We start from the raw sequence: 25,204 nt of genomic DNA on the forward strand, positions 1-25,204 counted from the left end.
TCCACTTAGAGTCTCGAGTAGAGGCTGTTCTTGGGAGTGAGGTTGGCCTCTCCTGTTTCTTCACCTTATTTTTCTGTACTCCCTAGACCGAATCAGTCCCCTCTGGGATTAGATTGGATGTGGGGTTGGGGGGAGGAACAAGCATATACTTGCTGGCCTAGGGCGTTTATAATCCGGCATTGGTGCCCTGGGTGTTGTATTAGCTTCTTATTGCTGTTGTAACACATTGCCATAGACCTGGTAACTTAAAACAACACCAACATGTTATCTCCTAGTTCTGTGGGTCAGAAGTCCAGGTTGGCTCACTTGGTTTCTTTAGGTTTCATAAGGCCAAAATCACTAATACATGGGCTCCTATCTGAGAAGCTTTCGGAAAAATCCTCTTCTGGGTTCGTGTTGGTGGCATCTAGTTCCTTGCCGTTGTAGGACTGAGGTTCCAGTTTCCTTGCTGTCACCGAGGGGCTGCCTTAGCTTCCAGAGGCTCTTTCCCATCCTTCACGTGGGCCCCCACATCTCAGATGTAGCAAATCCATCTCGTGCTTGGATGCCTTACCCTCTGGCATCTCTTGCCTGCATCCGGAGCAAGTTCCCTGCTTTAAGGGCTCGTGTATTAGATTGGGTTTACCCAGATAATCCAAAATAATGTCCCTATTTTAAAGTATGTAACCTTACTTGCATCTGCAAAGTCCCTTTTGCCATGTAATAAGAAACATTTTCAAGATCTACAGTTTGGGGTGTGGACCTCTTTGTGGGATTAATTTACCTGCCAGAGGTGCAGGAGATTACAAACATCGATTCTGTTTTTGTGACTTCCTCTTAGTCTCACCTACCATGCCCTTGTCACCTTTGTCTGGCCTAGTCTTCCATAAGCCCATTCCTCTGCTGAGGTCACCTTTTGGATGCAGTATGACCTAGGTGGCCCAGGCCTGCTTTCCTGGGAATCCACGTCCTGTCCATGAGAAGCCGATGGATCCTTTGTCCATAGCTCCTGTCATTAACCTCCAAAGCCTGTCCTCCACGCAGAGTAATTTACTCTGACTCTTTCTACCCGTAGCGTTTAGTTTTTGCTGTTGTTTTCTTCCAGATGTTTACCCTTCTAATTATGAGTGGCATTCTGATCATCAGATCCTGTTTGCCACATGTAACACTGCTGGCCGTTCCTCCTCCTTTGCATTTCTCCTTTTTCTTCAGGCATCATGGCTCTTCTTCCCCTTTCCTGATTTTCCTTCTTTCTGTTCAGTTCTTACTCGTTTACTTTTCAGGTTTTTTATTTGCTCTGAGTGTTGCCTTGGGCCCTCTTGTCTTTTCGTTATCTACTTTGGTTCCCTACATACCCCCCTGGTGGATCGGAGCCCTTTCCTGTAGTAGAATATCCTTATATTCTACAGAAGAGTAGGTATAATCGAGTTCTCTAAAAGATGCTAAATCTAAACAAACCAGATACTGAACTCATCATTTTATTTTTTTCTTGCTTTATTGAAACACAGCTGACATATAAGATTGTGTAAGCTTAAGGCATACAATGTGATGATTTGATAGACATATATATGTAAATAATATAAACAGAGCCACTTTAAAATGGGGTTGGAGCTGCCATCCCAGAGGACTTGTCTTGTTGTCTTACTCCTCAAACCTTCGGAATGTTAAAACAGGACAAAATAACCTTTGGAGCTAAAGCAACCTTATATCTCAAACAACTGTTTGTGAAAGTAACAAGAAAACATAACTACAGGACTGATGACTACTGGACTGAAAATGAAAAACATCATTTAGAATTAGTGTCACTATGTTAGCTTATTTGTACCTGAGGAAATTCCTTCTCTTGATGCGATTGTCCCCTTCCCTTTCCCATATATGCCCCTCGCCTTAGCCTCCTAATCAGGACACTGTTTGAGTTTCTATCTGAATCCGCGCTTCCCACATAGTTATTCTTTTGATCTAAAATAAATGCTTGTTGCCTCTCACTTAGACCTTTTAATTTTAGGTTAACATATATTTCAAAATGATTATCGCATTCAGATTAGTTAACACATCCATCACCTCAGAGTTCCTTTTTTTCTTGTGGTAAGAACTTTTAAGAATTACTCTTAGCAATTTCAAGTATACAGTACACTGGTGTTGAATGGAGTCACCAGGCTCTGTACATTATGTCTCTAGAACTTACTCATCTTGTAACTGCATATTTGTACCCTTTGACCACCTGTTTTCCCTACTCCCCACTCCCCAGCCCCAGCAACCACTAATCTACTCTGTTTCTGTGAGTTTGGCATTTTTAGATTATACATCTAAGTGACACCATGCATTATTCATCTTTGACTTATTTCAACATGGTTGGACCCTGAGGGCATTATGCTATCACAATAGCAGGATTTTTCCTTTTCTTTTTTTTTTTTGGGTGGCCGAATAATATCCCATTATGTATCTTTACCATAGTTTCTTTATCCATTCATTGCTCAACAAACACTTAGGTCGTCTCTATGTCTTGGCTGTTTATAAATACAGCAGTGAACATGGGGGTGCAGGTATCTCTTTGAGATATTGGTTTCATCTCCTTTGGATGTATACCCAGAAGTGTAATTGCTGGATCATATGGCAGTTCTCTTTTTAATTTTTTGAGGAACCTCCATCCTATTTTCTGTAGTGGTCGTAACAGTTTACATTTCTACCAACAGCGCACCGGGCTTCTTTTTTCTTTATATTCTTGCCAGCATGTTACCTCTTGTCTTTTTTCATGATGGCCATTCTAACTGGTCCGAGGGCACATCTCATTGTGGTTTTGATTTGCATTTCCCTGATTAGCGATTACCTTTCCACGCACCTGTTGGTCTTCTGTTTATCCTCTTGGGAAAATGTTGATTCAGTTCTTCTGTCCATTTTAGAATCAGATTTGTTCTGAGTTGCATGAGTTCCTTATATATTTGAATACTAACCTCTTTATCAGATATGTGGTTTACAAATATTTTCTCCCATTTCATAGGTTGCCTTTTCATTTTGTTGGTTCTTTTTGCTCTGCAGAAGCTGTTTAATTTGATGAAATCCTATTTATTTTTGCTTTTGTTGGTTGTGCTCTTGTTTTTATATCCAAAAATTGATTGCCAAAACCAACGTCAAGGAGCTTTTCTCCTATGTTTTTTTTTTCCTAGAGTTTTACAGTTTCGGGTCTTACATTTAAGTCTTTAATCCATTTCGAGTTAATTTTTGTGTGTTGTAAGATGGTTCAGTTTCCTGTTTTGCATGTGATTATCAAGTTTTCCAACATTTATTGAAGAGACTGTCTTTCCCCATTGAGCATTTTTGGCTCCTTTTAGAAGTATTAGTTGAATTCTGGGCTCTTGATTGTGTTCCATTGATTTGTGTGTTTTTAATGCCAGCAGTGTATTGTTTTGATTACTATAGCTTTGTAATATAGTTTGAAATCAGGAAGTGTAATGGCTCCAGTTCTGTTCTTCTTCAAAATGGTTTTGGTTATTTGCGGTCTTTCGTGGTTCCATACAACTTTTATTTATTTTTTTTTTCTATGAGTTTGATTATTTTTAAAATTTTTTCATTTTTTAAATTTTCCTTGCATTTCACTTTTGTAATTGTAACTGACATACAATATATTAGTTTCCCGTGTACAACATAATGATTAGACACTAAATATTTTACAAAGTGATCCATGCAACTATTAGAAGTGTGTTTTTCTATTTCTGTAAAAAAATGCCTTTGAAATATTGGTAGGGACTGCATTGAATCTGTAGATGACTTTGGGTAAAGGTGGACATTTTAACAATACTAATTCTTCTGATTCATGAGCACAGGATAGTTTTGCATTCATTTGTGTCTTCAGTTTTTTTTAAATGAGTGCCTTCCAGTTTTCAGTGTAAAGATCTTTCACCTCCTTTATTAAATTCCTAAATGTTTTTTGTTTTCAATTCTACTGTAATGGATTTTATTTTTTTTCAGATAGTTCAGAGACAGGCAACTGAGTTTTGTATGTTGATTTTCTATCCTGCCACTTTACTGAATTTGTTTATTAGTTCTAACAGTGTTGTGGTAGAGCCTTTAGGGTTTTCTAAATATAGTATCATCTGCAAACAATTTTAATTCTTTCCAATCTGATGCCTTTTCTTTTCTTTTCTTTTCTTTTTTTTTTTCACCTTTTTGCTCTGGCTACAACTTTTAATACTCTGTTGAAGAGGAGTGGTGAGAGTGGGCATCTTTGTCTTGTTCCAAATCTTAAAGGAAAAGCTTTTGACCTTTGACCGTTCAGTACAATCTTAGCTGTGGTATTATCCTATATGGCCTTTATAATGTTGAGATATGTTCCTTCTATAGCAAGTTTATTGAGGCTTTTATTGTGAATAGATGTTGAATTTTGTCGAATGAATCTCACTTGATCATGATGTGTGATTCTTTTAATGTGCCGATGAATTGTTTGCTAGTATTTTGTTGAGAAGTGTTACATCTATAGTCATCAGAGATATTGTCCTTTAGTTTCCCCAGAGTGTCTTTGTTTGGCTTTGGTATCAGGGTAATGACAGCCTGGTAAAATGAGTTTAGGAGTGCTCCCTCCTCAATTTTTGGGAAGAGTTTGAGAAGGATTGGTGTTAATTCATGTTTAAATGTTTGGTTTGCCAGCAAAACCATCTGGTCCTGGCTTTTCTTTATTGGGAGATTTTTGATTACTCATTCAATCTCCTTATTATTGGTCTGTTCAGATTATCTGTTTCTTCATGATTCAGTCTTGGTAGGTTTTATATTTCTAGTAATTATCCACTTTTTCTAGGTCATCTAAATTTTTGGTGTATATAAAATTGTTCATAGTCTCTTATGATCCTTCGTATTTCAGTGGTATCAGATGAAATGTATCCTCTTTTGTTTCTGATTTTATTTACTATAGTTCTATAATAAGCCTTGCTATCTAAGACCACACTTCCCTCATTGAAAATGATCTTAGGTATTCTTGGCCCCTTTGATTTTTTTATATTTTACAATCAGTTAAATTCTGTTATAAAGCCTGTTGGGATCTGGATTGGAATTGCAGTGTATTTGTCGATTTAGGCAAAATGGATACCTGTGTCATAGTGTTTTTCCATCTGTGAACATTGCACATGTCATCTCTCTAGTTATTTATTTAGATTTTCTGTTCTCGAACAGTAAAAACTTAGAATTTTCTCCCTTTAGGACTTGCACATCTTTTACTAGATTTATCTGAAGGTTTATTTCTAGTATGTAACTAGTATCTATAAAAAACTAAACTTTTTTTCCAAGTGGTTTTTGTGTACTGATTTTTGGTAAAATGTATCCTTATTAAGTTCTCATTAATTTTTATTATTTGTAGGTTCTTTCAATGATGTGTACAATAAGAATATCTGAATTACATTTGTTATTGCCTTTTTTCTTCCTTTTCATTATACTCAGTGTCATTCTACAATAAAAGAGGTTACATTTGTGAATTTAGTGAATTTGTTTTTCAGCTCTGAGATTTTACTCCAAATATAATAAACTAACTCTAAATTAGGGAAACCGAAAAGCTGTTCTTTGCTGAGAATTTCTCTGTACCCACCCAATATCTGCCTTCCAAAAAGGTCATAAACTGATAATAAAATTTAAAAAGGAAGATCAAACAATCAGTTCCCTGATGCCTTTTCTGATAACTCCAGAAAATAGTTAATGTCTTTTCTCTGTTCCTAAAGTACTTCAGTAAAGGCTTTTTTGTTCCCTTGTACATTCCAGTTACTTGAATTAAATTGGCTCGCTCCTTACTACTCCGGCCTTCCAATAGGGTTGATGCTTGGTCCTGATAATTTTTATCTAATAAACTGAGTACATTCCTGTGTTAATGATTAAATGAGTGACTGCGTATGACACATTTCTGTTCTATTCATTGATTCATTAGATCCCTTTTCTAATCTTTTTATAAGAACTATATTTTATTGGACTGTGAACATTTAACTTTATTCATCTTTGTCCCCTCAGAGCCTTCACCGTGCGTATTGCACATATGATCTGTTTCTTCTGTTTTGTCAAACACCATGTTTAAGCAATAAAACGATATAACTTCATACACACAGAGTTAAGTTGGTGGGTGGAGAGTCTGTCTTGTTAACTTACTTTTGCGTTCCCCTCCTTTGGGTATGTGCTAAGGACAGTTTTTCTTCTTTCTCTTCTTTTTCCCTTTAATCCTTGGGTATTAAGGGTTTATGCACAGCAATTTCTTTAGTCAGATAAATGGACATCTATTATGTTGAATTTGTAAGTGATATCTTGAGGGTCACCAGGAGTCTGAATGAAAGGAGAAACCAACAAGGACTCCTTTGTGTTAATGCTCTAAGTGTTTATTGACTGCTATAGATTGCTACCAGCAGGTAGTTTATTTTAAGTATTAGCATTCTTTACAAATCTACTTCCTCTATTCTAAGCATTTCTTATTTATTACAAACTAAGAAAGTGTATTTAGGGTTGACTAGATAAGATGAGAGAGGTTCTGTGGGAATGCTTTGTTTTGATTTATTAGTTATCAGTCTTTCCCCTCTCCTTTAGGTAGAAATTGAAAAATTCGGGGAAAAGTGGTTTAAAAGCAATCCGAATAATAATCCAAATATCAGGAGGAGGAGGAAGAAGAGAGTATAGAAGTGTAAGGCAATTGTCAAGTTGATTCATGGGTTGTATTTGTCAGGGGGGATAATGTCAATGCCTAGTTGTTGCTTCTAGATCCAGATAAATGAGAAAATAAATGATTTAGGAGCATCAAATTTTGCCTGGTGGGAGTTTGTTGAACCAATAAAATAGAGGAATTTCAAAAGGATAAATGTTATGTTAATGTGTAAGCATGCTCTTTCACCAGCTGGAAAATGATGTGTCTGTACAATTTCTAACTCTGAAGGCCTTTTCTTAGTCTTATTTTTTTGTCTAGAAAAGTTGGCTCTTGTATCATAAGTCAAATGACCATTTTATATTTTATGTAGTTTCCGAAGAAATGGCCATTTATTTAGACAGTTGAAAAATCAAGGAAAGAAACCCATTTTATCAGTAGCGGTGTTTTTATCTGCAGGAATCACAGTTATCTGTGATTGTAGGTGCTTATCCATATGCTTGAAAAGTCCTAGCAACACTGTATTCCAAAAATAGTTGTGAAGTCTTCCTGTATTCACTCCCAACCTGTCCCGATAGCCAGTCTCACTGTGTGTGCACCTGCTCTTCACCCCGTCTCGACATCACAGCTGTATACAGACATCACCCTTAAAACATTTTCATAATGAAAAAAAAAATCATTTATATAAAAAATGATTATAAAGGTTTGTTTAAGAACGTACTAGAAATGATCAAAAGAAAGATTAACTATTCTACAGCTTTAGCATATTTATGAACATCTCAAATATAAAAAAGTAGTAATAAAGTTAATTCCAAGTTCTTGGTTCTAAGTTGTATTTATCTTTTAAAGGTTTTGGTAATGTTTACTTAATGCTAATGTAAGATTAAAATTTATTAAATTGCAGAACTGGATAAGGTTCAGTTAATGTTGACTATTTGAGAGCATATAATGACCTGGACCTAGATAATGAAATCTTACAGTTTTTATTGGCACCAAATTGTTCACGGTAAAAAAAGACTTACCTTAGTAGGGATAAACATTAGCAAGACCTTTTGGCATTGTGTGGTATGGAAGATAAAGTCCAGTGTGGTTAAGAAAAGAATTACACTTTTAGAAGAAATATGGGTAAAGTTGTGCTTGTAGGATATTGAGCTCTGAAGTCTCAGGAGAAGTCATTCTAATCATCGTGGACCTCTTAAGATGCTTAACCAATCTGTGACTATAGGGATAAGATATTGTTAGGAAAACAGACAGCTACCAAGGATGACTATGTATGGGCTTTAACCCATGAAACAACATGATACCCTGTTAAAATGAGATGATTGCTGTTGACTTAACAAAAATTAGTGTTTGATTTTGCTATTGTTGTGCACGCAGTTTTTACCTTTGATTATAATGCTTATTGATCCATAGGATTTTTCAATCGATTGTTATATTGTCTTTCCAGTATCCACTTTATAATTCTAGTCATACCTCTGCCTGTCTGGAGTGTTTTTCTCTCTCGATAAACTGTCTCACACCTGTCCATCTTCACCTTGCTGCTTGTGTATATTTGCTTTACTCTCCAAAGAGTCAATCATTTAAATGTAATCTGACACTCCATGGCGTTAAGTAACCCACAGCACTTGATGTATGTAAATTTAATGAGCACGCTGTCTTGTAAAACCCACATCATGAATGAAAATAGTCTAACATTTGTAATTCAGTTGAAAAAAAGTCTGCTCTGTGTTTGCCATTCTCTGCTCGATTGCTCCTTAGTGCTCCAGCTAGTTGCGTATATGTGCGTGAGTATTAAGATTACATCTTTCTTCCCCCTCTCAGGTTTGGCAAACAAAACGTAGAAAATATGTTTTTTGTACCAGTGTTTTATCAGTCTGGGATGGAATCAAGGTGTCTAAAACCAGTAGAATGCTTGTAACTTCCTGGTTTGTGGGAACCTCTGGCCCTACCCCATCCATAGGAAGAATCCTTTGGAGTATTGGAAAAACTCCTGACTCGACTCCATGCCATTTACTTGGTTTCCAGATCATGGCCACTGCTGACCCCCCGATGTCCTTGTTCAGGTCAGGAAATGTGTATCCTTTCATTGCTCTGAATGGATATAGCACCACGCAAAGTCCCACAGTTGGGTAGTGAAGTATGGGTGAGATCTTGGCGTCATTCACTCCTCGGCCAGGTGCTGCCCGGCTCCAGGTCATGGAGGTGGTGTGTGGTTCTGCTAGTGCTCCCTGAAGATGTGATGAGTTTCAGTGTGGCCAGTTTTACTGTGTCATTACCGCTGCCAGAAGATTCTACCTCTGAAGCTGGACCCCGTTCTAGGCTGGGGTTGTATTATCTCTAGCTCCAGCTCCCAGAAAAGGACGAGAATTTCATACGTCTGTCCCAAAGTAGGATTAGCATATTCTATTTGGGAGCTTCTGTTATATCTCATTTATTTAACAAATATCTAAAAAGTAACTACCACGGTCTGTGCACTGTGAAAGTGGCAGCAAATATAGAAATATTCTTTTAAAAGTTATTTGAAGGAGAAAAAAGGAAGTCATAGAAAGGAAAGGTAGGGCCAAAGAAAGGCTTTTTCTTTTAATTTTAATCCCTTAAGGATTGACATGTTTATGTGTTGAAGCTCAACCAAGAATTCAGTGAAATAGGATTTAAAAAAGATAAAAAGGCCAATGAGGATCCAGAGCATAAATAAGTGGAGGTATCTTTGGGTAGATGCAGGAATTGGTACAGAAAGATTAGTGTGCAGGTAAATTACTAATACAGGAAATTGAATTATAGTTTTCCTTTTCACAGAGGAAATTGAAATTCGCTTACCTGAAAATGACAGATAGAAATGGTAGTTGTGTAGCCTCTGGAGAATGGCAAGTTTGAAATAAGTACCTTAGGGAATACGGGTAGGAGAGACGAGGAGGATTTCCCACAAGCATTGTAGGAAGTGATGTGTCAGAGTTAGCCTGTGTCGGGAGAAAATGGAGGGAGTCAAGAGACTAGAAGTTTTATTGAGGTTGAGAACATGGTAACTGAGAGTGGGAGAAGTAAAAAAAAAAATAAGAAAAAAATGTGTGTGTGAGTGTGTGTGTGTGTGTGTGTGTGTGTTGAAGTCAGAAAAGGATAACGCAGGTCATGGCGATCCTTGAGGTGGGACACTTTCGATAACGAAAAGTTTCAGGTGTGGTTATTTAGACTGGCCGAGGAAAGTGGCAGTGAGGACTGAGGGTAGCTTGGATTCCAAAGACTGGTCGCCAGGCGTAGGACAGCGGAGGAGTCAGCACAAGGTGCTGGCAAGTAAGTGTTAAGTTGGATGTCTTAGCCCCAAATGAAATGGGATTTTAGATGATAAGGGAGTTAAATAATATGGAAATAAGCATAGGGAAGATAGACCAGAGTTCAAATGTAAGCTGTAGGATTATGGTCAGTTTAAACATTTTTCCTAAGCCTCAGATCTCTCATTGATCAGGAAGATAATACCTGCCTCAAAGGGTTATTAGTGTGTATTAAATAAATAATGCTTACATGTTTAGCTCAATGCCTGACTTAAGAACTTAACTGTTACGTAAGATTGTAGGACTACTAGGTCTACACGAAAAGCTGTAGGAAAGGTTGTTGGGAGAATGAGTGAGATGATTGTTTCACAGATTAAGTTTGGAATGAAAGTGGAGAAAATGCGAGCAATTTGAGAACTTCGTGTTTTGGAAAATTTCGAAGGGTGCCTGACCTCTAGGTTTGAATGGAACTTTATTACCCGTGTCCTAACAGTTCCTCGCCTTAGCTTCATGTTTGTCTTGATGGTCGTTTCATTACTTTCTTCTCCTCTATCAAGTCCATGTGTATTTATTGGAGCCAAATACACTAAAAACGTACCCTTTTTAAATTTGGTGGACTTTTTAAAAAATTCTTCGGAAGAATGAGGGATGCTCTATTTTTCTCGTTCTTTCAAATTATTTTTATAGCCGAAGTTTTATGAGTATTTTAGTTTTTCAGAAACTTTCAAAATAATTTGAGACTTAGAGAGTTGTGAAAATAGTAGTTTTTGTGTACTCTTCACCCAACTTTCTCTGATGTCACCATCTGGTAACTTTAGTACAATTATCAAAACTAAAAATCAACATTGGTACAATACTAACTAAACTCTAGACTTTGTTCACATTTTGCCAGTTTTCCCACTCCCTGTTCCAGGATCTGATTGCGGATCACATCTTGTGTTAATTTGCCGCATCTCCACAGTCAGGGACAGGGTCACTCATGGCCCTTGACGCTTTTGAAGAATCGTGCTTAGTTATTTTGTAGAGTGCCCTTAATTTGGATTCTTTTTACAATACTTCTCTATGTTTCTAAAATCGCTCCCTAGTGCCGCTCAGACGTGCATAGGAAAATAGCACAGTGATTCGATTTAGGTATAGTTTTTAATTAGAAAGTAATTAACTAAGGGAAAATTACTTTTTGATGTCACAACTCCCAGTTTCCCCAGGCAAAACTGTGTCTAAACATATATTTGAAGGTAGTGCTTTAAATGAGTTAATTCACAATATATGTTGCTAAGGTATTAATAGAACTTTAACAACAGAAAGTTACTCTTTAGACAGAAACTAAAATTTTGATTTGATGACTGCTCAAATAATATTTTGGAATGAGATAATATTCAGCTCAATAGCCAACTGATAAGATTTTTCCATTTAGAGTAGATGTTTATCTCATACCTACTGAAATATTAGCCTCATTCGAATTACTTATCCGGCCCTATACAGCGATGTGTTCTATGTATTTTCTGCTCAGTATTTTATTTATGAGAGATATTTAATGAATTGCATACAATTATCATTGATCTATCAAGGTAAACTGCCATTTCAGGGCTATTAAAATCTGCAGCTGTGGTATCATTTTATACTTATGCAGTGTATTAGGTGTTCCATAGTATTCAGTTTGCTTAGAAGGATGCTTTATTATAATGTAAATTAAGTTAGCTTCACATGGTGTTGTGGGTGCTCTTGGTGCCTCTTCAAGACCCCATCACCAGGGTGCAGCCTGCATAGCATACCCCAGGAGGTTCCTGGTGGCTCACAACGGCCCCATCATCCAGAGATTTGGCCCCAGGGAACTGGTGTCCTGCAGCTACTGACAACTGACTTGGGAGTGTCCCTCCTGGTGATACTGTGGTGCAATGCAGGCTGAAGCCAGAGTCCAGCCAAGGCCACCTTTTCTAAATCCTCTTTCCTGGCCCTTACCTTGCTTCCTTTACTCCACTCATCCTGAGAGCATCTCCTCTGTTAATCACCTGCATCTGAATCCCTGTCTCAGGTCTGCTGTCTCTAGGAAACTGGACCTAAAATGATACAAACACTTGGAGCAGATGTGAACTTAAGTAACATGAACATTGATGACTTGCTCACCCTCTAGGAAACTGGACCTAAAACAATGGAGACACGATACAAACACTTGGAGCAGATGCGAACTTAAGTAACATGAACATTGATGACTTGCTCACAAGGACCTCACACGAGTACCTGGAAATAGCACTAGACTGGGGTCTGGGCTCCGGTTCTTGAGTTTCTAAACCAGCTGGCTCCAAAAAGTCATTTCTGTGGGCCTGTCTTTTCTGTTCTGTCGTATATGGAGTTTACACTATGATATTCAGACTCTCATGTTGAAGATTTTCCCTAAAGCCTGGACGTTATTTAATGAAGATGTTTGGCTTCCCCTGATGCACCCCAACTCCTGTTTCTGCGATAGCCTTAAGAGATGCTTAGCTTAACTCCTGGAATTGAAACAAGGCATGGCTGTGCATTTTCTAGGAAAAGCTTCCAATACATTCCCCCAAGGACTTCGTGACCCCCTGAAGTTTAGTGCCACTGACTTACAGGGTTTTCCTTCATTTCGCCCCTTTCTTTGTAGTTTCAAAATCTGTTCTAAGAATACTGCGTCCTTTAAGCACACACACTCCCACACATTTTCTTTTTCTTTCCATTGCTTCTGTATTTCTTTTTCCTTTCGTAAAGGACAGAATTTTTCTTACACTTTCCAGTGCCATTTGCTCCTGGACATGCAGGGAATGACCACCTGTTAGATGAGCTTACTGCCTCATGCGTGTTTCTGTGAGGTTTGTGCTATTACGTAGTTGATTCCAAACTTCTTTGTAGTATCATTTCTTCTGTTTCCTCTTTGTTTTTAAATAGGGACAGTCATCACACCTTTGTCATGAAGGTGAGTACCGTATGTAGGCAAGAGAGGTTAGATAAGCCACAGGAAGGAGGTTGGGGGAACTCTGGGTCTCTTCCTTAATTCCAAATATACTGCTTTTGTGTCTAAGTTCATGTCATCTTGAAGATGTTTTTCCACAAAGAAAGCAGTACGGGAGCCTTTTTATCTTTCATCTCTTTACCTTGAAATTTTATTTTGATTTCAGTCACAACTAATGGCCTTTCTGTTTTTTAGTATTCTGCATCAAGTATTTTATAGTTTGCTAGCTGAAGACGCCGGGTCATTAGAAAGACAAGTTCTCAGTGTTCTTAGCTCCCCCCACCTTTAATGAGAATTATCCCCTAACTTCCCCATGGCTTTCTTCCATGGACAGCCTTTATAGATAATATAAGCTATCTATACTCATAATTTAGAAGAATCAATAGAATGCCTCACTGGACTGTATAATAATACAGTATGTATTTCAATGTAAACAGTTGGCCATGACAACTCAACAAGGTACAGTAAAGTCACATTCTTTAATCTCTGCCTTATGCCACTGTGAGTACCACGGCGACAGTGTAAGCTGATAGAAATGTGCTGTTCTGGTGATTCCGACACCACAAGCCATATCGTTCTGGAATACCTAAGTTTCAGGAATGGAGCACACTTCTTGGTAAAGCTTAACACAAAACTAAAAGACAGTGTCAAAATCCAATGTATATTAAAACCACACAAAAAGTATTTAATATTGCAACAATTTCCATATGAATTCCATTTTCCATCTAATTCCATTGAATTAGAGTTTAGGCTTAGATAATTATGATTCCCTCTTTTTGAAGGTACGTGCATCTCTCTTTGGGAGACAGGACAGTTCTTTTTATGGTGTTGGACTAGCCCACGTGTTATAGAAAGTCTAGCACACTGTCCCCCTAGAAGTCCTCGTGGCATCCCCTCAGTCACAGTGACAACCAGAGTGCCCTCAGACATTTCCCAAATGCTTCCTCAGTGGTGTTAAGGCCTGCTGAGAATCACTGGTTTAGGGGGGAAAAAGTGAAACAAACCGTTATTCACGTAACAGGATATTTCTACGAACAGCCGAGAGAGACAATACTAATCACTCCCTTTTATTGGAGTGTCAGCCGGAACAACTTCTAGGAGCTTAAATATTTACATCAAGGTGCAGTAAAGGGGACTTTGAATTTCAAGTACTTGAACGGTTTGGTATGCAAAAACTGAGTCAGCTAATGGCATACACTGCCAGTGTTTGATATATAGCAGCTCTCTTGTAAAATTTGGGAAGAAATTTAACTTGCTGGGCTCCATAGGCGATCCAAAGTCTTGATTTTTATGGTTCTGTTTCTAGGTGGATATAGAGTTTATATACATTCAGGTGTTGTGCCTTGCATATCAGAAACAGGTGAGGGCCAAGATCAGGAAGAAATCCACATGAGCTGCCCTTGAAACCTCAGCCATTTCTTACCTTTGCTCCCTTTCCTGTGCTGGGACGGCCTCTTAAGCAACCTGATTGGTAGATCCTGGTAGCGAGTCACATAGTCATGTGGATGTACTTAACTTGTATTTTTAGTGAGAATTAGACCTGGAGCGATGTCCAGGTCTCTTAAACCTTTATTTTGAATGGTGTTTGATCAATGTTAGATTTTTAGGTGGTACCTCTTTTTATTTATAAGTGTAGCTTTTGAATAAGTTAAGCAGTTAATGAATATTTTGTGGTAGAGAGGAGACGTTTAAAATTATAGAATGCTTCACCTTTTGCTGGGGTCAGTACTAGGTGTTTGATATGTGCTTGTCGCTATAAGGGTCTAGAAAATGGTTGGCTTATTTACCATTTAATTTTTGGTACATGGAGCTGCTCCTTCAAAACAGTGCAAGATAGCTTCAGGTGCAGCTGTTGTAAAAAAAAATGTGTACACACACACACGTGTATTTTGAAATTGTGAATCCTAATGACTTTATAAAAGGCAGAAATCTTCACCTGTCTAATTATCTATAGTGATGCGAATGTAATTTTACTAGCCTGCTGTGAATTTAAAAAGCTGTTTTGGTAAGTGTTTTACCTGTGAAGATGATCGGCTAGAATATTTCCATATCAGCTCTTTTCTCTCTCCTCCGGGCAGAACTACACGTAAATCATTTCAAAACAATTAATGCTGTTTTAGTCACAACGTATTGATTTTCCATTCTTAGTGTATATAGAGTTGCTGCTCTACTTAGATTCTAAAATGAGGCTTTTTAATTGTGTTTTCCAGGAAGATATGAATTTAAATGAAGATAAGAAGGCACCATTGCGGGAAAAGGACTTAAGTATCAAAAAAGAAATGGTGATGCAGTACATTAATACTGCTTCCAAGACAGTAAGTAAAGCTGTCAAGTGGAAAAATACTACTGAAGCATGTGGTGGTATGAAAAACAATGCATTTGTCTGCTGAGGTGCTTAAGTTGGTGGCGACCGGAATCAGAGGGCTTTCGAATGTATCATTAAAAGCACAGTATTACAATAAGTTTAATTTAAACATACATCTCACCTTGTAACTTAAACTGCTTTTGTTTCTTAGCCACTCACATTGCTAAGAAACACTGCGATTGGTTGGTTTACGCGCCCTTCAGACAACTTTCCTTGTTAGTGAGTTAAGATGGGTGTTGATTTCTGTGTCACTTATAAATTGGGGTAATCTTTGTATTGTAGAAAAGGGAGACTGATTTTACCGCAGCCATTTAAATCAGGATACGTAATAGTGGCTTAGAGGCATATGTTTAATGTGAGTTTTCTTATGGATAAAATTATCTTGTGAAAATTACATATGTAGACATTGAAAAGAGCGTTCAGTCTCCATATGGCTGTCCGTTTTCCAGGGAAACATAAAATATGTGGGTGGAAGTGATGCCTGGATGTCTAAGAAGCCATGACTGGCACACAGAATCAATTACGTCTATTTCATGGAGCAGCAAATGAGCTTGACCAGTCATATAAAAATTTTAAATAAATAGGTTGGATGAAAAATTTAAAATGAAAGCTAATGAAGAAGCGAATGGTAGAAGAACCAGAGAAAATGATTTTGGCGGAACTTAAGATAGAGAGGAATAATATACTGTAGTTTTTACTGGATACTTTAACTCAAGTCTAGGTTAAAAGAATACAAGTTATTTCTACTTTAAGTCCATTTATCTGCTAGACCAGTGACTCTGAGGTATTTCTTTTGGAAGCAAGACTCAAACGATAATTAAGTTTTAAACATATCTCATGTTTGGGCAGCCCGATGTTCACTTGCGGAAATCACAGAGCACTATTGTTTCAGCACTTTATATAGATGGGCTCTGTACATGCTGCTGTGGTATGAATTGCTGTTGTGTCTTAATGATGCTTAGACATCAGAGATTAGCTGTGGGGATTTGGGAGTCAAAGCTTTTATTTTAGATCAATTTATTTATCCTCTACTTGAATCTTGGGCATTTTATTTTACCTCTCTGATCCTCAATTTCCTCATCCATAGGATGGAACTAATACCTACATCGTAGGCTTGTTGCTAGGGTCAAATTGTTTATTCCATGGTTAGAACATAACCGATTTTATAACTGGCGGCTGCCTCTGTGCTAGTCGTGGTTGTTTAATTTTCTTTGCGATTTGTTTATCATTAGCGTTGTTGAAATTATTACACCATAATTAAAAATATAAGTAAATGTACATCAGTAAAAAATACAAATTTACTATTAGTGAGTCTGCATTTCTATGACTTTCATTTGTTCCCTCATCACATTTAAGTGTCTATATGTCGGGCACTATTTTAGGCTCTGGAGATGGAGCATCAAGGTAGTCTATCATTGTGTCCTGGGGCGCAACATAGGGCAACACGGGCGCAACATAGGGCAACACATAAACATGGGTAATTGGAGGGGAAATATGATGTGGAAAACACAGCGGGGGTGGTGTGGAGATGGTATAACTCTTTTATATGGAGTAATCAGGAAAGACTACCCTTTTTGGGAATTTTAAATCCAATAGACACGAATTCACTTAATATAATTACAAGAGATATTGTATTAGAACTAGTTTAGAAAGGCTTGGAATAATAGTGCATTTCAATTTCTGAATTTCAGATAATAAACAGACTTTTTAATAGAACAAACCACTTTGAACTTCATTGTAATGGATCTATTTCAGTTTGCATTCACTGATTTTAAACTTTAATCCTCTAATTATTTTGGACTAAGGTTGGAATTTATTTACCAGAATTAGTTAATTAGATTATCAGGATTGAAATAGATTAGTTATCTAAAGTATGATTAAAGCATCGACTCATTTAATTAGTGTGCGGAGGATCATGGCTTTTCCTAGGAGGGTTCTGAGTAATTTGGCAGGTGGTTAACGTAGAAATTTCAAGCTGACCAGTCATCTATTTTTGCTCTGAAAGTAGAAACACATTTCATTAATTCTAGGATACAGACTTTGTCATGCTAGTATATTTGGGTTAATGAGTACTGAAAAAGTTTTCTCTGAGAAAAACAATGAAATTTCATAGGTTATTTTAGAGAGGTTGTGGTTTGTAGTAGTTATACTTTTGTTATTTTAGCCTTAGAATTTGCTTCGAGATTCTCTTTTGTGGATAAGTATTAACATTATTTTTTTAAAAAATAGTACCGATGTCTACCTTTGATTTGAAAACGCTTTCGACATGTTAACCCTCAAAGTAGCACCAAAATAGGTAAGTTTGGCTTTGAGAAGAAGAATAAAAATCAATCAAATTAGGTTATTTTTGAACCTTAAGTAAGTTTCAGTTTAGATCGCCAAATGGTAAAACTGAATTTCTTCAGTTATGGGAGATTATTAAAATTTTATTAAGCAAATAAGCATGTTTAGAGGTTGCAAATGCCAGATTCATGTGTGTTTTCACTTCCTAGGGCCTGGGTATGTGGTCCAGGTTTGGCCAGTACCATCTGGTGGCCAGGGCTGCTGGGGGCTTCTGGGGAAGTTTCCCTTCCCTCATAAAAAGATCCAGAGCAAGAAAGAAACTTTTTTTCTGACATTCGCCATGGTTGTGAGATGGGCTGGGGTGCTTGGAGTGGGACATCTGGGAGCTGTTGCTCTGCCCCCACGTAGTCCTGCTTTTAGAATCTTCCCTTGTGTCAGGCGATGCGTGTTCTTATTTAAGCTGGGTTTTTCCTCTGCTGTCATAAGCGTTCTGATATACCATCCAGATGCACTTTTCCCTCTGCGGGGTCTCTCTTTATCTTTAATTGACTCTGGAAATTCCTCTTTCCATCAAAGAAGCATCTTAAAAGACCCTCCCCTCCACGGCATCCTCAAGAGCACAGATGAGAGAGGCACCACATGGCCCAGGGCCCTGCCTTGGTAGATGGCTTGCCTCATCTGTTTAGCAGCAACTTTATTGGAGAAAACTTCTTTCAAAGAATGACACAACTTGAAACTAATAAAATAAAATTAAAAAAAAAAAAAAAAGTGACACAGACTTTACTTTTGTTTGATTACTAGCTGGAGGGTAAGACTGTTCCGCAATTAGTGGTAAGGACCTTAAAAGTCGGATGTGAGATGATAGTCTAAATGGAAGAGAACTCACAGTTCCCAGACAGTGTAAGAAGAAGAAAATTCTGGAACATAGCAGAGGATCTTTAGAGCCCCTGGTCCCTAAGAATTTTTTCTGTTTTCTAAATGGAAGGGAACTGTAATTTAATATACAAATCTGCCATATAAATGTATCTAATTATGCTTGACCCAACTATGAGTGTAGTTCTTAATCTTTATTGTGGTTTAATTATTTTTCATCCTTTTTGTCTCATATATATTTTTTATTTTTACATTTAAGAGTATACATTTTATTTTTCATGTCTTTCACAATACATAGAATAGTATGAATAATTATAAGGTGTTGCTAGAAATGTCTGAGAAAAAGTAAAACATTTTTTAACATTTTACTTTAAGTAAAACTTATGATTCAAATTGTCCTTTACGTCCTAAAAATCTTTACTCAATTGATTTTTATTTTTTGCTATGTTTTTGTGTTCCTTAAAATTCTTCAAGCATCCCTGCAGTATCGTTAAATTATGATTTTTGTAGTCAGCATTCTTGAGCTTTGAGTAGACAAGCCAGGTCTAGGAGAGACATCCTAATAGACTTACTGCTTTCACCAACTTTTTCTTTTCTCGTCGGTTTTGCTGCATCACACCCTATGTCTGTGATGCCTGTGTTTATGTTGATATTTATTTTCTTGTGGGCGCTCGACTTGTGTTCGGGGTGAGCTGGCTCTGGGTATATTATCTCTAGGGAATATGAAAGTCTCCCATGCCAGGGTTAACAGAAAGGCATGGATTAATTTATGTGAAGAATGTGTTCAGAAGAAAACCTGTAGAGAGTAGAATTAAGATCAGTACAACCTTCCCCGCCCCTTATCACAGAGGATTAATAAAAATTTCACTGTACTTTTCCCTTCTGTTGCGAAGAAAGAATCTTCTATTTATTCCACTTTTAGGCTTTTTCAGGGTCATCTATGGCAGTACAGAACTGGAGAAGCCCTGAGAACCCAAAACCTATATCCCAGAAAGTAAAAGTGAACCCCAAACCTGTGTTCCCCCGGAAGGAGGAACAGGCTAGGGGGCGAGGGGAAGTGAAGACAATCAGGGAGCCACGTTTGAGAGACAGGAGAACCAGAAGATGTCTGGTCCTTTGGGGAGGTGGAGTTTCAGGGAGAGAGAAACTTAGGGTTTTTTGGGAAATTTTGTATTGGGCTATGCAGTAATGTTCAAGCCTTTATTATGTCTCCAAGAACCATTCTGTGGAGATTAGCATTTGCTCATCAGTGCTTTCGGAGTAGTCTTTTTCGTCCCAATTTTTAGATATGAAATGATGAGACCGTCCAGACAGTTTACTTCTATGCAGATTATAACTGGACTGCTACCTGTCAGCCCATGGTCTTTTTGTTTTGTTTTGCTTTGCCATTAGAGATGGGTAAAATGCTTTAGAAATTTCTCTGACATTTATACTACTGCTTTCTTCTGAAGGCGCTAGCTTGGAAATAAAAGCTGGTACAGGCCTCTGCTCCCCCTCTACCCCCATCCATCACTGCAAGTAGTGTGCTTATTTTAGGTGGGCTGATAGCTAATACGGAAGGCCTAATTTCACATTTCTAATTTTAATTAGACTATCCACCCTTTATTTTCTAGTTATGCTTAGTTTTTTCCTTTTCGATTTTTTTTTCCCCCAGAGAAAGAAGTAGAATTTATCTTTTATAAGTGCTCCTGGAATTTTGCTAGCTTCCTTTGACACTGTTTTTAAGCTTTTTCTTTCATAGTTGATCTGGACTGCAGTCAAGTGATGGCAAGGGCTCCTTTGAGGCATGTATTGGAAAAGTTTAGATAGTGTTTCACCTTGTTCCTTGGACTTTAAAGTAGTTCTGTCATTCTTGCTTAGACTTTTTAAATAAGAAATAAATATCAGATATTATAGAACATAACTTCAAAAAGGCACAAAGACTAACAGAAGTTTTTTAAACAGTGATAAAATGACTGAGTCTAAATTAAATTCATAAATGTAGGATTATAGATTCTCGCGTATACGTATGTGTACATATAGTGTTTAAAAGTATTTTGAAAGGTGTTAGGGTACTCGTTGTCATACTCAGCTGGGCGTGATATTCTCAAGTATGGAGGACCTGGTTTTCTGCACCGTCGTCTTCCAGGCGTATCTTGATCAGAAAAGAATTATGTTTTGAAAAAATATTAGTCATACATTTATATCTGTGTACATTTTCTCTAGGTAGAAAATCTAAAGTTCATTTGTTTTACCATCAATTTGTTAATATTGTAATATTCTTTAGGGTATGTTTATACCTTTTAACCATTTACACCTGTCTGTTTTTCTTAGAGTTCAGTTTTATATGTTAATTTTAGAAAGCATTGTCAGATACAGGTAAATCAGGTTCTTTTATTTTTTCTCACTTTTCATTGTTTTCCTTTAAAAGGTTTATGTTTTAACCATTGGAAACATAGATGAACTAGACAGTTTTACATATTCTTGCTAATTAAGTTAACATGAATTTAACATGAATTTTTGGGGGGCTTCCAGTTCAGGTTGGGGATTTGATTAGCGCACCCGTGTAATGCAAAAGCTTGGTAAAAATTTGTGGCTGGTACTTGGTATAAGACACATATTTATCAACAATGTCCTTGCTTAAGAGACTTTGCCTGTTTGTCTCCAGGTCTTGCTTGCTGACTAGGAGAAAATTTCAGAGCCACAGGGCAATGAACCCATTTCTTATAAAGAGTATTTCCTAATAATCTATCTGGCACTTTAATTTCCATTTGTGCTTATATAGGGCAGGTTTTATTTACGTACAATTAAAATTGTCTTCCAGAAGCTCAGATTCACCCGGCTTCCTTATGAGTCATTTCTGGGCCACGCCAGTGACGTTTAATGTTCTTTGCTTTTACTGCGGTGTTTTTTCCTTTTTTTTTAAGGCAGGGGATAGTAATGAAGAAACAGTCTTTTTTTTTTTTTTTGGTAGGAAGAAATTATATTAGGTTCAAATTAGAATTGTATATTTTTGGTCTTCTAAAAATCTTATAGTTAAGGTAAGCTTTGCTTTAGCACTTTTCAAAAAAAACTGGCCCGATACAGAAATATTGTTACCTACTAGTAACATTTACTAGAATTCTAAAGCCTGACGTGGTCAATGATGCTTAGGTCAGGCGTGGCATTAGAGGTCATGTGAGGTTGTATTCATCTTGGTTATTTGGGTTGTTTCTTGGCCATTTGTAGAAATAATCAAAGGGGAAGGTTATCTACTGTATCGGAAGAACCTGGTCAGTTTTGGGAAAAGATCCCCAACAGAATAGGTATTAGGAAGGAGAAGAGCGTGCCTGGTTTTAAAGCCTCAGTGGACCGATTTACCTTTCTGGTTGGTGGCAGTAAATTTAATTCCCTCTTAGTTTGGATTTGAGAGACATCGTTTCAGTTTTTGCTTATTCCCCCAAAGAATAAATTCTATATAGACCTAAACATCCTTAATGGGGTAATCATCTTAATATGCAAAAGGCATTCATTCTTGATTTCATACTGCCCTGGTTTATTACAATTTCCTAACTGGTGCAATGTAATGGTTTCCCGTACCCTCAAGAAAGTAAGTGTGGTTGGTATAGCTTCTTACCCTCAATGTAGTACATAAAAAGTTATTTCAAATCCGTTCATTGTCAGAAAGCCTTCCTGGGTGGATTAAATAAAATGGGAGTTCTGCCTTGGGGATTCACTGAGGTGGGAAGACAACATAGTCCAAAGTAAATTCAGACAATCTTACGTTTTCAGTACGCCTTGTGTGTTATTACCGTTACACTAGATTTTTTTATTTTATTTTTATTTTTGGTAGACGTTTTCTTGGAAAAACTATATTGTACTGTTTTGGTGAGTGAAAAATAATTTTCTGGCATTATTTTTGATAAGGATGGCTTTGTTATGCTCTCATTTAGTAGACATTTTCATAGTTATTACATTGTTTTTTATTTACGTTAGGTCTGGAACAGATCTTTGAGCATCTCTACGTTTTGCAAATAAGGGCCCAGGGAGTGAGTGATATCCCCAAGTTAGTGCTGCAGCTAGAATTAGAAATTAGGGTTTCTCAGTTTTTAAACCTTTTTAGTATAAAAATAAAGCACAGTTAGAGAAAACACCCCAAAACAAATATGTAGTTTAATGAATTGTAAAGTAGACACCACCCAGATCAGTAATCAGACCCTTGCCAGCCACCGCAGGGAGCAGGAAGCTCTCCGTCTGCTCCGTCTCAGTCTCAACTTCCCTTTTTTCTCTAAAAGTAATCACTCTCTTGACTTTTATAGGAATTACTTCCTTGATTTTTATAGTTTTATCACCCAAAAGTACATCACCAGACACCATAATTTATTCTTACATTTTAAAATTCTGAGTATCTTGAAAGGCTTTTTAATCTTCTAGTTCCCCATTCGTCCTTTTATTTCATCCAGGACAGTCCGGATGGTGCTGATCCTGTACTCGTGGTGAGCTTCGCCCGTTTCCTCTGTATTTCCTGCAGAGTGGCAGCTGGTCAGAGGCTTGATCAGACTCGGATGTGATGCCTTTGGCAAGACGTAGGAAGTACTATGATCTGTTATCAGGAGGTACTTCATGTCTGGTTTATAATTAAAATTCTATAATTTAATTTTCATTTCTTAGTCGGAATACATTTACAGAGACCATTTCTTTCCCTTGCTAGTTTTTGAGATACTGTATTGGTTCCCTATCATTCTCTGAAGGTGACCAACTATTTTTAATGTCATTAAAAATTTGGACACCACGATAATTAATAAACCTCAAGTTGTCTCGTATTTGACAAGTGGGACCTTGTCCGGTTGGCTCCTAATCATTTGGGGGTGGCCCTAGTAGTTTGGATCGTTTCGTTTCTACATGGTAAGATAAGGTGATCCAGGCTCCTCTCTTCCCACACTAGCTCTGGAATCAGCCATTTCCTTTAGTGGGAAATGATATTTCAAGAACAGTCTGGGGATTAAGGATGCTTATTGCTAGCAGGTTAGTCACTATAGGTGTCTTTAGTGAAGAGACCAAAAGAAAAAAAAAGTGTAGGTGTTTAAAATTATTTCTTTTGCATGTGCCATTCACATTACCAACTGTTGTTATACTGTACCTACACTGAGCCCATAGGCATTACATTTTATATATTTCTTTCTAGTCTTCATTTAGCCCTTCTATGAATGACTGTATTTAACCCTCATTAAGTCTTTATTTCTATGAGTAACTGTATTTTAATGCTCATTACCAGCCCATATGTCAATATTTCTCTAGTCATTTTGTTTGTTCTTTAGTAGATTCCTGTGAAGGGGTCACGGAACAATATTCCCTGAGTTATTGTGTTGATAACAGTATATGCCCTTTGTTGTTTAGTCATTTTTACAGGGTATAAAATATTTGGCTCACGTGTTTTCCCCCTTAGGATCTTAACATACAGTATACCATTCCCTTCTAGTATAAAGCATGACGCCATTGCTGTCAAAAGGACAGCAATTTTTATTCCTTATAGGTTATTGGCTCTTTTTATTTAGAAGCCAGAGTCGGGATTATAAAATGAGCAGTACGCTTTTTCATTATGTACTTGCTTTCATTTTCTTCTTCAGGGATCCAATTGTCTGGATGTTGGATTTTTGTTTCCAATATACCACTTTTCCCCAAATCCTTTTTATCTTACTCTTCTTTTTTAATTAAAAATAATATTTCAATCTGAATCTCTTATACATGATTTGTTCTTTTGTTCTTATATTCCTTCTAGTTTAGTTTTCATTTCCGAAATTATTTAAACATTGTCTCTATTTTTTTCTTGAGTTTTCTTACCTAATTTCCGAGTTTCTGTAATTCTGCTTTAACATATTTTTCATGTCTAGCATATTCTCTAATGTCTCAGTTTCGTTTTGAAATTGTGATAGTTTGCCATGTCTTATGGGTTTGTTTTCGTGGTGATCTTTCATCGTAATGTAGGACTATTCTGCTCAATTTTGATGTCACTCTCAGCGCTTGCTTTCTCCATGGTGTGGGGTCCTGTCCTGGGAGCTCAGCGTTGTGAGTTGATGCACGTACCGTGTTGGAACGGGCCGCTCTCAGCCCAGTTTCAGCTGCCGTTCTCACACTGGCCTACTGCGATTTCTAATGAATACCTCTGGGCTGTTTTGGAGTTCCCTGTTTTCGTGTTCATCAGACACTTTATTGCTTTTTCTGCTGCTTTCCACAGACGTTGATACTCTGCAGAGGTAGTGGCAGTTAGTGGTTTGTCTCCAACCGCTTGTATTTTGAGGATCATGGAGATACAGGCATACACCTAAGAGGTACTGTGGGTTTGGTTCCAGGCCACCACAATAAGGCAAATATTGCAGTAAAGAGTCACATGAAGTGTTTGGTTTCCCAGTGCATATCAAAGTTACGTTTACACTAAATTGTGTGTTAAGCGTACACTAGCATTATGTCTTAAAAAAAAACCAATGTACATACCTTGGTTAAAAAATAAATTGCGTGTTAAGTGTACACTAGCATTATGTCTGAAAAAAAACCAATGTACATACCTTGGTTAAAAAATACTTTATTCTAAAAAGTGCTAACCATCACTGGGGCCTGTTAGAAAAATGGTCCCGTTAGACTTGTTTGAAGCAGGATGAATGCAGACTATCAATTTGTTTAATTAAAACAAACAAACAAACAAAACCCCAAATCTGTGAAGCACAGTAAAATGAGGGTATGCTTGTACCTTGTCTCAATACTGTTGGGGTTTTAGTTTTGCTCTTTTCTTGTTTTCTTTTTCTGTGAGGATCCAGGGCGTTTCAGAAGCTACACTGCTGCTGCCATTGGCCCATCTAGTCTTCTGATTTTGAATCTCATATTCTTTATGTGATGCCACCTTGTGTCTTTGGTTA

The 25,204-nt window shown here is 37.3% G+C and overlaps 1 protein-coding gene across 1 annotated transcript in view; it reads left to right on the plus strand.

The window, feature by feature from the left end:
- DIAPH3 (diaphanous related formin 3) overlaps positions 1-25,204 on the plus strand; it is a 435,206-nt gene that overhangs the window by 46,731 nt on the left and 363,271 nt on the right. Inside the window, exon 3 of the mRNA XM_006914939.3 lies at positions 15,025-15,129. Within this exon, the coding sequence (XP_006915001.1) occupies positions 15,025-15,129 (105 nt within the window). The remainder of the gene's footprint in view (positions 1-15,024; positions 15,130-25,204) is intronic.

The sequence above is a fragment of the Pteropus alecto genome, unplaced genomic scaffold, assembly GCF_000325575.1.
Source record: "Pteropus alecto unplaced genomic scaffold, ASM32557v1 scaffold35, whole genome shotgun sequence".
NCBI classification, from domain to species: Eukaryota; Metazoa; Chordata; class Mammalia; order Chiroptera; family Pteropodidae; genus Pteropus; species Pteropus alecto.